This window comes from Talpa occidentalis, unplaced genomic scaffold, assembly GCF_014898055.3.
Source record: "Talpa occidentalis isolate TD23 unplaced genomic scaffold, MPIMG_talOcc4v2.1 talOcc4.11, whole genome shotgun sequence".
Lineage (NCBI taxonomy): Eukaryota > Metazoa > Chordata > Mammalia > Eulipotyphla > Talpidae > Talpa > Talpa occidentalis.
The window spans coordinates 50778541-50793182 of record NW_023601104.1 but is presented as its reverse complement, the minus strand read 5'-3'; the positions used below and the strand labels follow the sequence as shown (position 1 = coordinate 50793182).

The window sequence follows — 14642 nt, the reverse complement described above, 5'->3', positions numbered from 1 at the left end:
CCTCTCACCCCCACCCCAACACACCTCTAGCCTGTGTCCCAGTTTTCGTATGTATGCATAAATAAATAAATCTTAAAAAAAAAAGTAATATAAAAAAATAAAATAAAGAAATCTATGCCATTCTATTATATCGGTAATTATGAAAAATCTTTTCACACAATGAAATGAAATGTTTTCCTGGTACTACTTCTACTAACATAAATGCATCCTTGTCAGGCACAAAGAATAAGACTTTCAAATGTTTAAGTACTATTATGTCTCCTGTGAATTTTCTCAGGTGAAAAATATTCAATTCTTTTGATTATTCCTCTTATAAATGGTTTAGAACTCCATTTATCATCATGACTTCCTAACTACATCTAATCAGTCTATGTCCTCTAATTATATTGTTCAGAACTGATCTGAAACCCAGGTGAAGTTTGATTACCAATGCAACACAAAGAGCAAATTATCTCAAAATAAATTAATAGTTAAGATCTCTAGAGCCATTTCATAAATGCAACTTTTATACCACATCTTCACTATAAAATATTTAGGAAATTGGGTCTCCCTTGTGGCTTAGGGATTAAATCTCAGCGTTTCCACTCCAAGGCCTGAATTCGATCCCTGTCATGACACTAACCCACATATGGCACTGCAGACCTCTCCTGTCTTGCCCATTGCTCCCCTTAGCAGTGTATTTCAGTAAATCCACCTGTTCTTTTCCCCACCGTCTCGGGTGAATCCTCTCACACACACACCCCCACCTCTGGCCTAGATCCCAGTTCTTCTACACAAAAATAAAATCTTAACAAAAAAATTTAGGAATATATATCAGATTCTTCCCAAAAAGTTGAAATGGAGTGAGAGAAAGAAGATAAACTAATAACAGCATGTCATGGTAAACAGTATGACAGAGTTAAGAAAACAGCAGGATGAGGCATAATTTAAAGAAGATAGTAAGAGGTCCCAGGCTGGAGGTTTCTCTTAACTGAATACTCCTGAGGGACAAGTATGAGTTAAGATGAGAAAGGAGTCAGGGACATTCTAGTAAGCAGAACATGGATCCCTAGAATAAATACAAATAGGTTTGTGTGGAAGGAACCAAGCAGGGTTAAGAGCTGAGAGAGATAAGAGGTTGCAAAAGTAGGTAAGAATAAGATTATATCAGAATTTGTATGCTGGGTTTAGCAGTTTGGAATTCATAATGGAAACAGAAAAGGGAGATGACATAATGGAAACCAAGAAAAAAAAGTTGATCAACAACAGCCAATGTTGTAAAGAGCAAGAAAAAAACTAATAATTCTCCCCTGGAGGAGGCTAGTAGAAGGTTATTGGAAATCTTTGTAAGATCTATCTCAGAGTAATGGTAGAGACAAAGTTAGATTTCAGTAGTTTGAGAAGAATACTAAATAGTTTTTTAAGAAGCTGGACTGAAAAGAGATGGGGAGTAAGACAGAAAATATGAGCTCATGAATGTTTATATGTGAATGAGAATGGAGTGAGGAGTCAGTAAAGACAGATCAACGATAAAAGATTTTATTGATCAACAAACATCCTGGAAAAAGTTTAATGCATGGTTTGTGGCTGTTGTAACCTTACAAGTAAGCTAGCCAAAGGTTTAGGGAATTCAATGCCAAAAATCTGTATTTTCTTTGTAAATGAGGTCAAGTAGCAATGCAGAAGGTTTAAAAATGGGTGATAAATGGTTGACATACCTGCTGAATGGAATCAGAAGGGTGCTAAAAAAAAACTGGAGAAAAGATGAAGGGGTCAAGAGTCTAGAAATGCTAATGGGCTAAGGACCAGATAAAGAACCTGGAAATATAGGACACAGTGATGATACAGGAATATAGAGGCAGAGCAATATACTTCTGAGAAGGTGGAAAGTTTAAGAGTTCAGAGCAAAACAAGTTTGTAAACACTGCTTAAACTATCCCTCTCTTACAGACTCATATTAATGTATTAAGGCTATAAGACTTCAAACTTACAAGCTTGGGGGCATCCCTGGTGGCACAAGGGTTGTTAAGCACTGCACTATGAAGCAATCCGCAGCCTCTGAAGCACGAGTTCGATCCCTGCCCAGCCAGGAAGCAACCCACATGGCGCAGCAGACCTCTCCTGACTCGCCCGCTGCTACCTTCAGCAGTATACTGAAGGTATACTGCCAGTTCTGTTCCCCACTCTGTCTCAGGTGAATCCTCTTACCCCTACCCTCCCCCACATCTCTGGCCTGTACCCCAGCTCTTGTATACATAAATAAATAAATTTTTAAAATAAAAAAAAAATTTTTTAAATAAAAATTTAAAAATAAATTTTTAAAAAAAAATTTTTAAAAAAAAAAAATAAGTTATTTCTATGAACATCATAAAGAACTAGTATTTTTTCTACGGAGTACATTGAGAGAAGCACTATATTAGACATTTCTCTCAATAATAAAGTCAATACAATAATCATAATCCTTTGACTAAGAGCTTTCAAGCAGCAACAAATCTGCCTAACAGTAACTTTATAGTCAAATTTTTTCTCCAGTTCATCCACAAAAAAACAGTGAAACTCTAAATTTAGTGATATTCAGAACATTGTTGTCTAAGTCAAGTAATGTGCCATCTTACCTTGATCATTCATACTATCCATTATGGTCATTAATTTCTTTAGCCTTGCCATTGACTCTTGTTCATTTCCTTTGCTCATAAAATCTGTCCCGAAACCAGGGATCATCCCCTGAAAGATTTAAACATACAATCAATAATATTTTAAGATTAACTGTTCCCAAAAAAGATTAATTGGTCTCATTTAATTATTGGCTTAATTTTGACACTTAAGTCCTAAAATATTTTTTACCAAAATAGTTCTTAAAATTAATTTCACTTACATGTGGTAAACAGAGAAAAGAAACAGATGAACTATATAAAACAAAATAGAGCCTCCCTGGTGGTGCAAGGAGTTAAGAGGCAGCCCGTGAGGCTCTCCGCAGCCACTGCAGCATGAGTTTGATTCCCGGCCAGGGAGCTACTCACATGGTGCAGCAGACCTCTCCTGGCACTCCTGCTGCTACCCACAGCAGTGTATTTCAGTAGATCTGCCTGTTCTGTTCCCTGCTCTGACTCTGGTGAATCCAATCACCCCCCCACACCTCTGGCCTGTATCCTAGTTCTTGTATGCATAAATAAATAAATCTAAAAAATAAATAAAACAAAATTAACTTTGGGCTCTAAGACCGATTAGTAGTTACCAGAAGGAAAGGGGGAAGAGGTGGATAAATCAGGAAAAAGGGGACAACAGTATGGTGACGAATAGATTTGGACTTTTATCAGTGAACTTAATGTAGTATATAAACATACTGATTCTCAATGATGTACACCTGAAACTTATATAATGTTATAATGCAGCATTATTTCAATAAAAAACAATTAAATCAAGTGAACTGGTTCTTAGAAATTCTAATGGAAAACCAAAGGAGACAGAAACTTCAGGATTACTAACCAAGATCTGACTGAAGGGGCCCATTTTCATGATGTTTTGAAATTGTTCATACATGTCTCGCAATGTAAATTGACCTGAAATACAACATAAATGATTCAGATATATAAGAGAAACAATCTTGTCATTCATTAAAACCAATATGTCCCTAACCATGCATTTATCCCAAAGCACACTTACAAAATACCCAATCAATAAATATTTGCTTAGCTGTTACTATGTGCAAGATCACAGGATGAATACAGTCAAGAATATACAGATCCCATCCTAGAGAAACTTACATTTTAGCACAGAAATGTGGGACATATACAAAGACACAAGATACTTGAAAACAAAACATAAACTATAGTAGGATGACTAAAATTTAAAAGCCTGGTAACACTAAAAGTTAAAGAGGATACATAGCAAGCAAAACTGTCATGTATTAGTGGTAAGAGTGTAAAATGGCAAAAACACTTTAGTAGATTACTTGGAGTTTCTTATACAGCTTACCTGCCCATCAATAGGAAAATGGATGGACTATGGATGAAATACTAATCAGCAATAAAGAGAACACACTATAGGTAAGTATAACTACATGAATGAGAATAAAAAAATATTCTGAGTGAAACCAGATGGAAAATAAAGGACATGTTTTAGGATTCTAATAATATTAGGTATTATTGGAAAGGAGAATAAGCAAGTTTTCCAGAATAATGAAAATTTTATAATTCCTCTGCATTGGTCAAAGTGATGGAATGATACTGAGTACTTCATTATAGGTAAATTAACTGCAATTAAAAAAAAAACACAGAAAAGAAATAAGACAAAGGATGAAGTATTTTCTATTTGTATCCTAAAGAAAATGTATTTGGTTTTAGACATTCTGAATTTAAAGTATCAGTAAAATGTTTTAATAGAAATGCGATTAGAAACGCAGAATTAAACAGTGGAAAAGAAACAGGAGTCAGTAATTAGACTGACTAGGAAAACAATGCTCAGTTTGATGTAGTAGTGGAAGCAGTTATAAAGATACTCAAAATTAAAGGAAGATAGGGGCAAACTAGGCAATGGGGAATAGATTCATTACTCGGCAAATATTTACTGGAGAACTACTAGAAGAGAACAGCTATAAACCTTACCTTCATCTTTGAGGAGGACAGACAACAAATATTTGTAAATATAATTATAGAGTACAATGGAAAGATATGGCAGAAGGGTCTAATTTAGTCTAGAGATCAGGTAAAATATGCCTGAAGAAGGAAAATTAAGGAGAAACCCGAAGTATGACTAGGAGTTAGCTAGTTTAGCTGGGAAGAGGATTGTAGAAATAGGAAGAGATGATACCTATCTACAGGTGAAAAAACTGAAAAAGGGCAAAGGCCCAGAAGTGAGACAAAGCAATGCACATTTGAGAAACTGAAAGAAGTTCAGCATGACTGGTACATAATGGTTAAAAAAGAAAATAAATAAATAAAACCAGAAACCAAAAACTGCTGAAACAAGACACAGAAGATGTGGGCTACATGGTGGGGTGATTTAAAAACATTCTAAGGGTAAAGGGACGCCATTGAAGTATTTATATAAAGGAATTAATGGGGTCAGATTGTCATTTGTGAAATATTTTGGGTATACTATATAAAATAGATGCCAGGGGAAGAGTCCATGAAGCAGACCCCTTAAAAGACTAAAAATTTTGGGGCCTCCTTGGTGGCATAAGGGGTTAAGTCTCAGCACTATGAAACTATCCACAGCCAGGGGGCTAACCTAACCTACATGGAGCAACAGACCTCTCCTGACTCGCCCGCTGCTCCCCTCAGCAGTGTATTTCAGTCAATCCGCCTGTTGTGTTCCCCACTGTCTCTGGTAAATCCTCTCAAACCGCCCCCCTCCCACACACCTCTGGCCTGTACCCTAGCTCCTATATGCATAATAAATCTTTTTTTTAAAAAAAAGAAACAATTTAGGCAAGAGATGAACTTACATAATTGAGGGCAGTTGAAGAGAAGGAGATGGAATGGACACTTAGGAAGTAGAATCATTAGGACTGATTGACTGATGGGAAAAGGTGTGGGCAGACTGGGAAAGAGCTAGGAGTTGGTTAATACCCAAGTATCTAACTCTGGCAGTAAGAGGAATGATGTTAACATTCATTAATAACAACAACAGGGTAGGAGATTAGGCTAGGAAGATAATAAGAATGTGCTGAATTTAAGATGTCTATGGAATATCCAAGAATGGTCTAGCAAACATAGAAACATGTGACAGAAGCACCAGGGAAAGACTATGACCTAGAATGACCCCTGGAAAACACCAACATTTAAGAGAGGTAGCTAATAAGATGAGTAAAGAGGAGCAAAGAGGAAGAAAAGGATGATGCCATGGAAATGATGGGATAAGATAATTTTGAGAAAAACAGAAATGTTTAATAATAATATACGCTGAGTGCTTACGTACTGGGCAGGTTATGTAAACTAGCTAATTTAACCTTCATATTTCTGTGAATAAGTTAGTATGATCTACTTATTACAAATAAGGAAATCAAGGTTAAGTAATCTGAAAAACTGGGATTAATTTTAAAAAGTTACATGGCTAAAAATAGACAAATACAAATTCAGCTATGTCATATTTAAGAACCCAAGCTCTTAATCACAATGACATACTTCTCTCTAGCAATGATCTTCACTGTGTGAATATATGCAGTATATTTAAACTCATCTTCTAAAACTATTTTATGTATTATATACATAACATATGCATACACACATACATATAATTTATAAGTACACAGCCTAGAAGAACATGTTCTAATTTAGTTTTAATCTGTTTTACTTCAAAGAAACCAATGAAAATCTCTATTTTAACTTTAAGACAATTTGATTAGAAAAAAGAAAGTAAGATTCTAGAATTTGTGACTATTCAGATGTCTGCAATTTCAAACGATTTGTATATAGAACCTAAAATAATAAACATCTGAAGAATTAGCTATTAATCGATTTACCATATCAAACAAATAGTAGCCTTATCAAAAAGAAATCAAGGATAAAAATAATAAAAACAAAAAGAAGACATCTGAGATTAAATGCTTTTTTGCCACATGTATACCATGTTTCAACTTTTCTATAAGTGCTTCATTGTCATCCAACTTCAACTCGTTGACTTTATCTATCAGTCCTTCAATGTCACCCATACCTATAAAACCCAAAAAAGAAAAAATTAACAAGTAAATAATATACCCTGCTTTATAAAAACCAAAGCCCTGTGAGGTAGGCAGGTCAGGCATTCCTACTACAATATATAGAGGAGAAAAATGAAGCTAGACAGGTTAAGTGATAAAGCAGGGACTCCAGATTCAAGTTTAATTCCAAATTCCATGCTCTATAACAATACCATCTGGAGACATTATGAATTTTACTGCCATGACCACAACCACATATTTCTATATTGGGCTGCTCTAAAACTTTTCCAAAGAACTCTCCATCTGAGAGTTCATTTTACTACTCTAACCATAGGAAATAGATAACCATCATTCCTATTTTACAGGAGAGAGTCAAAGAAGGAAGTAATTTTCCTAGTTAGTGAGAGGGCAGTATAAGAATCTTAATCTGGGGCCTCCCTGGTGGCACAAGGGGTTGAGTGCAGTGCTATGAAGCTGTCCACAGCCTCTGCAGCACGAGTTTGATCCCTGGCCAGGGAGCTACCCACATGGCACAATAGACCTCTCGTGACTTGCCCGCTGCTCCCCTCAGCACTTATACTTCGGTCTATCTGCCTGTTCTGTTCCCCACTGTGTCTCTGGTGAATCCTCTCACCTCCCACACCTCTGGCCCAGTTCTTGTATGCATAAATAAATAAATCTTAAAAAAAAAAATCTTAATCTGTCTTAAAAATCCGTAATATTTCTTGGAGGTTAATCTAAATCATCACCACAATACACACCAAGAAGTTTGCTGATGAAAGGTTGTGTTTTGAAAGGTTCAAAGTCATCTATATGTTCCCCTGTGCCAATGAAAATAATTGGACTTTTTGTCGCAGCAACTCTATAATAAAAAGAAAACATAATCTCAAAAAAGAAAGCAAGTTCTCAGCAGATTTCAAAGTTAATTAAATAAAGGTACATAGCAACAGTTTCTTTTCACTAGTTAAAATAGAACTCCACAGAGAGGCTCCAAAATACTGTTTCTATTAAAATTTCTCTTATGGCCCATATTAGGTCACTATTGGAATATGTTGTAAAAGATCTTTCTTACAAAATATCTACAAGAGTCATAAACACACTCAAAATCCAAGATACAGGACCGACAATGGCATCAATAATACTTACGCACTAAGTGCACCACCTCCTTTTGCGTGGCCGTCAAGTTTTGTCACTATTACTGAGGCTACATCTACTTTATCTTTAAAAGCCTTAGCCTGGGCTTCACAAGCCTGTCCAATCGAGGCATCCATCACATAAACAATGTTATCAGGTTGCTAGAAAATTTAAATAAAAAAGATGCATATTTTCATTGATTGTGGCAAATATCACCATTAGAAGATAAAATAGAAAAAGTTATTTTAAATAGTTATTCAATCAATGAATATTTATTGACAGAGTACCACATAGTAGGTAGCATTTAGGTCCTGGGGAAAAAAGCAAAAATAAGAAAATCTTTGCCTGTGTGGCACTTACAGTCTAGCCAGAGGAGACACATAACAAAAAGGCAAACAAACTTTACAGATGTATAGTTAAAATGGGATAGAAAATATCAGGTTTGAGATTGGGGAGAGGGTTCTTTAGGTAGAGTAATCAGGAAAGACCTCTCTAGTGGTGACATTTGAGCTGAGGCCTGCATAAAGAGAGAAAAGTTATGAAATATCTAGAGGAATCGTATTCTAGGCAAAGCGAATAGCAGAAATAATTTTAGAAAAATTAAAAGTAGAAGTGCGTGTGCACTGACATCAAAATGAATAGTGATGAGGTCATTTCCTTTAGCTCTGCTCAACTCATCCAATACAGAATAGATGAAAAGAAACTTGCTAGCATTAATCAGTCACCAAAGAATTAAAGCCAATACCCCCACTGCAAACATCTGATCCTAGCACATGCTACAGAATATCTATAAACTGCTTCTTCTCCCCAGATTTCCATCATAATTTTAAAGACACTAAATGATGATTAATATTTTTAAATATTTCATTTTTACAATCTTTAAACATTCATCTAAAGTATGTTTTCAATTTAAATAATTTACAGAAAGAAATCCAACCAATATTAAGGTTAATTTTTAATATTTTATTTTTCTTATATATACTAATAGAATGATTGAGAAAGGAAACTTTTGATATTTACTAATGAAAATTTATATCTAACACTGAGAAGATTACGTCCTTATCATACAGATACAGGTGCCCAAAACAGAAATAATATACTTAGAATCTGTCTTATAGGCAGAAACATAATTTATATGGGTCATAAACTTAATCAGCATTTGCAGTTAAATCAAACAAAGTCCTTATAATGTTTTTAAACTGAAAGCTACTTACTATAGCATTAGCAACTTGAAGCATTTCTTCAAACAAAGAGTCTTCTTGTTTATGGCGGCCACTTGTATCAACAATAATAATTTCAAAATTTTCATTTTTGAATTTTTCCACTCCTTCAGAGGCAATGATAACAGGATCCATTTCTGTATAGCTATTTCACATGGACAAATGACTTAATAATCAGACAGCAAAACTTTCAAATACTAATCATTTGAAAATTGTAACTTTATTCTGAAAAAGTCATGATGATGACAATTTTCATTTATAAGAACAAAATCAAAGAGGTATTAAATAAAACATCTATTTCTGGAGCAGCACCCAGTACTGTCCAGTTTTCCAACTACAAAATCCTGTATGATTATGATTATGCTATATGTCTTTTCTAAATGAGCTGTTTCCCTCAATTTTTTTTACATTTTCTTTAATAATTAAACTTAGGTTACATAATGTTTTACACTTGCTTTTCTATTTAACACTTCAATAAGCATTAAATATTCTTATAAAATATGACTATTAGGCTACACAGCAAACCATCATGTTATTTGCATAAAATAAATGCCCTGTTTGGTCACTTAGGATTTTTCCAATTTCATGGTATTAAACATAGCCAAAATGAAAGTTCATAATTTTTCTTTGAAACTGTTGATACACTCCTACAAGTTGAATTTGGATCAAATGGTTTGAATACTTATGCTTTTTTTTTTTTTAAAGTTTGTTTTCATTCCTATCTCAATTTCATTTTCATAATCCTCAAAAACATTTGTAAACTTGAAAAATCAAGAAATGACATCACACTTTAATTTTCATCCTTTTGATTAGTGGCAACTTTTTAAAATATTTTATTTCATATAATTCTTATGTCATTTTCATTTTTGCACAATGTATGCATTTTCATTTTAGTTATATTCCCCATACAATTGCACCCCCCTTATTTTGACCCTAATCCTTCCTCTCTCTCTGTTCTTCCCCACCCCCCGGTAGTGTGTCTCTGGTTTATAGTTGCTTGTTGATTTTGATTTTTTACTTTGTATTAATTAATCTTTTTCCTGGTCCCTTATTTAAGTTTTCTAAATTCCTTATATGAGTGACACCATCCACTGAGCATGATCCCTTCTAGCTCCATCCATGTTGCTGCAAACTGCATGTTTATCTTTTTTGATTGCTAAGTAATATTCCATTTGATATGCACCACATCTTCTTGATCCAGTCATCTATTTTGGGGCATCTGGGTTGTTTCCATAGCTTAGCTATTGTAAATAGTGCTGCTATAAACATAGGGGAGCAGGTGAGTGGCAACTTTTTATAAAGATAAATACTGTCAATGAAAAGACATACCATGTAAAAAATATTTCCCCCTAAATTAACAACAAAAATCAGGAATGAATTTAATAAGACTATCATGAGGTTTAAATTAAAAAATTGCTATACTTAAGGACATAAAAATTTTTAACAAAAAAAGGCATTGCAGATAGCCAAATGACTACATGAATATAGTAAAAATGAATATAGTAAAAATGACTATAAGAATATAGTAAATTAATTGATTTCAATATAGTTCAAACCAAAATTCTAGGGAGATACTTCTTTTTGAAACTTGATAAGGAATTCTGAAACTTATGCAGAAAAATAAGCAGATGAGAATAAGCTATTAAAAATGAAGAGAGAGGGCCTCCCCTAGTGGAGCAGCGGTTGAGCCCTGGGCTGCGAAGCTGCCCGCAGCCTCTGCAGCACCAGTTCAATCCCTGGCTACCGGTGAGGGTCCCACATGGCGTGACAGACCTCTCCTGCCGCGGCCTGCTGCTCCCCTCAGCAGTGTATTTCGTCATTCTGCCTGTTCTGTTCCCTGCTCTGGCTCTGATGAATTCTCTCACCCTCCCGCACTTCTGACTGTACCCAGTGCTTGTATGAATAAATAAATAAATCTTTAAAAAAAAAAAAATGAAGACAGAGATTGATCATTATTGGAGATTTTTATATATGGTAAAGATACAATTAAAATAAAATTTACAAATTTACAAAGAAATATGATCAAAGATGTTCATAAGGGCACTGGTTATTTATATACATTCACACGATGGAATATACAATGATGTCACCTAAGAAAGAATTAAACATTATGTAGACTAGTCTAAAATTATTAAATCTCACTTAAATCAACTCTATAGAGATAAATTTACATAAAATTAAACGCACTGTGTTAAGTGTTCACTTTGATGAGTTTTGACAAATTTATACAACACATATAACCACTACACAGTAATCGAGGTACAAAGCGCTGTGAGATTCCATTCTAATTTAAAACAATTTATATAAACATATGTATCTCTGTGTTTATTTGCATAGACATTGAAAAATGCACAGATGGACATACTAAAAACTGATAATGGGGCAGTAAACTGTGAATACTTTCACTTTTTCTTTAGTTTAGAATTTTTAATTATATAAAATTACATTTATAAAGTGCTTTTTAACATAACAGGACATATGAAAATATAATAAATCCCTGTATCTACCACCTCCAAATAAATAATAGTATATTAACATGTATTCCAGATTTGTAAACTTAACACCGGAGATATAGTTAAGTCCTTCACCCGTCCCATTCCTTTCCCAAAATAATAATGACCACTAATACTTTACTCCAAATAGAGTACATTTTTAAATTTACAGGCATGAAAGAGAAGTATTAAGAAGACTAATAAAATCTAATGGTCTGGCTTTGGTTAATAATTCAAGTAATTATAAGCTAAATTTTATCATTGCAAATTGTTCATCCTAAAGGTATATTCTTTGATTTTTAAACTTTTATTAGAAGTAGTTCTTGTCCAGGGCCTCCCTGGTGGCGCAAGGGGTTAAGAAGCAACCTATGAAGCTATCTGCTGCCACTGTAGTACCAGTTCAATCCCCAGCCAGGGAGATACCCACATAGCACAGCAGACCTTTCCTGTTGCACCCGCTGCTCCTCTCAGCAGTGTATTTCAGTAGATTTGCCTGTTCTGCTTCCCAGTCTGGCTCTGGTGAATCCTCCCCCACACCTCTGGCTTGTACCCCATTTTCTTGTATGCATAAAAAAAAAAAGTAGTTCTTATCCAAAAAAAAAAATTCCTAGCTTGGAGAGTTACATGCAAATAAGTGAAACCAGACCATCATTTAAATCCATACACAAAACAGTAATTCAAAATGGATTAAAGACCTGTATGTAAGACCTGAAACCATAAAATACATAAAAGAAAGTACAGATGACATATTCCTGGACATTAATCACAAAGACATAGTTGGATACGCAACTGCAACATGAAAGGAAACAAAAGCAAAAATAAACAAATGGACTACATCAAACTAAAAGGCTTTTTTGCACCTTGAAAGAAACCACCACATACATATACACCATGGAATATTACTCAGCATTCAAAAAAGATAAACACATGCAATTTGCAGCAACATGGATGGAGCTGGAAGGGATCATGCTCAACGAAATAAGCCAGAAAGAAAAAGAAAAATACCGGATGGTCTCACTCATAGCAGGAATCTAGAAAACTTAAATAAGGGACCAGGAAAATGAATAACTATAAGAAAGTGAAAATCAAAATCAACAAAAAACTATGAACCAGAGACACTTTTTGGGGAGTGGGGGGCGGGAGGGGAGGGATTGGAGTCAAAATGGCGGGGTTGCAATTGTATGGGAAATATAAAAATAAAATTTATTATTAAAAAAATAAAAAAAGAAACCACCACAAAAACAAAAAGGCAAACTCTGTATGAACTGGGAGAAGATATTTTGCATGTCACATGTGCAATAAGAGATTAATTTTAAAATATAAAGAGAACTCATACAACTCAACAACAACCAAAAAATAAACAACCCAATCAGAAAATGGGCAAAAGACCTAAACAGCTACTTCTCCTAAGAACACATAGTGATGGCCTTTGCACATGAGAAAATGAGCAACATCACTTATTATAAGAGAAATGCAAAAACAAAACCACAATGAGATATCACCTCAGCCCTTTAAGAACGACCTACTTCAAAAAGAATGAAACAACAAAAACTGATAGGGTGTGGAGAAAAAGGAACATTCATTTACTGTTGATGGAAATGTAAACTGAGGCAGCTGTTACAGAAAATAGTATGGAGACTCTGCAAACAACTAAAAGTGGAAATACGATATGATCCATCAATACCATCTTTAGAGATATACCCCCAAATATGAAAATACTAATATAAAAAGATTTATGCACTCCATGTTTATAGCATTATAGCCAAGACATAAAACCAACCTAAATGCCCACTGACAGATGACTGGATAAAGAAAGTGTGGTACATAGACTCAATGGAATACTACTCAGCCATTAAAAATATTTAATAATGCCTTCTGGGACAAAATGGATGGATTATGAGGTGACTATGCTATGTGAAATAAGCCAGAAAGTGAGAGTTACTGGTTTATTTATATTTGTGGAATATCAATAACCAAAGAAAACAAAATGGCAAAATACAACAAAAAACTCTTAGACTCTGAAAACGATAGTAATTACCAGAGCAGGTGTGGGAGGGAGGAAGGAGGGGGTATGGAAGGGAAGATGACAGGGTACTGGCAATGGAGATTTGATGGAGGGTGAATAAAGCATGTGTACTTGGGCGGTGTACAGTTGTACTTGAAAAATTATATAGCTATGTAAATGAATGGGAAATCAATAAAATTTGAGAAGAAAAACATTACCAGTCCCTCAAACAAGTCCTAAATTCAATCTACACTCGATTTTTTAAAATTAATCATTCTAAAAGGTACAAACTACCTAACTGAACTACAATATATCATGTAAAGTATAGCAATGACCAGAATTTCTACCTGAGACAAAAACAGCTATAAAACCTTTCAGGATGACCAAACATAAAAACTTTTAAATGTAATACAAAGAAACAATACAGAATTCAACAGTATGTGCGGGGAGTAATGCTTCAGAAAAGTGGTTAAAAAACCAACAGGAATTGAGAAGGAGAAGAAGAAAGTATGCAAGGCAGGATAAATATAGGCAGTTATAAAATAAATGATGTCCACTCTGATCTATCAGGCTGGATGAGAAGAGTAATGTTATAGTAATAAAAGATAACTATTTATTAATTATACCCCTGCTTTGTTACAGAAAGGGTTAAAGATTTTTTAATGCTATCTGGTTGCATTTTAATAAAGTGAGACAAGAAAGATAAACCATATTAGTATCAAAATAAAAAACAGAAACCCACCTTCCATAGAATGGAATTCTTGCTTTGGTAGCATTCTGTTTTAGTTGGTCAAAAGCCCCTACAAGATAAAGAATTAATGTATCCTCAAACTTGGAAATTAAAACTACAGAAAATAATTTTCAAATTTCAATGCATTACCTGCTCTGAATGTGTCTGCACATATCAAACAGGTCTTCCACCCTTTCCTCTGGTAATAATATGCTAGCTGAGAAAGAAAGATTAAAAATATATCAATATACACAAATAATGAAACATAATTTTTCTGCTTACTGTCATTTACTTAAGGAGTAAAGTAAAACTGCTCATTCTCCTAAATTTATATTAAATTCTTTAATACAGTGAATTTCCTAAACAGTTTAAATTGTTATATTCAATGACTATAAAATGATCAAACAACAAATGACTACAGTAAAGTGTAACGACTATTCTT

General features: G+C 34.2%; 1 protein-coding gene across 4 annotated transcripts in view; it reads right to left on the bottom strand.

Moving 5' to 3' along the window:
* The window catches only part of LOC119239011 (signal recognition particle subunit SRP54), a 66963-nt gene that overhangs the window by 33600 nt on the left and 18721 nt on the right, over positions 1-14642 (bottom strand). For all 4 annotated transcript variants that reach the window (XM_054689882.1, XM_037503203.2, XM_037503202.2 and 1 more), the window contains 8 exons: positions 14351-14417; positions 14213-14270; positions 8968-9118; positions 7766-7914; positions 7381-7481; positions 6547-6633; positions 3466-3539; positions 2595-2703 (listed from right to left, as the gene is read on the bottom strand). In XM_054689882.1, coding sequence (XP_054545857.1) covers positions 2595-2703; positions 3466-3539; positions 6547-6633; positions 7381-7481; positions 7766-7914; positions 8968-9118; positions 14213-14270; positions 14351-14417 — 796 coding nt within the window. The remainder of the gene's footprint in view (positions 1-2594; positions 2704-3465; positions 3540-6546; positions 6634-7380; positions 7482-7765; positions 7915-8967; positions 9119-14212; positions 14271-14350; positions 14418-14642) is intronic.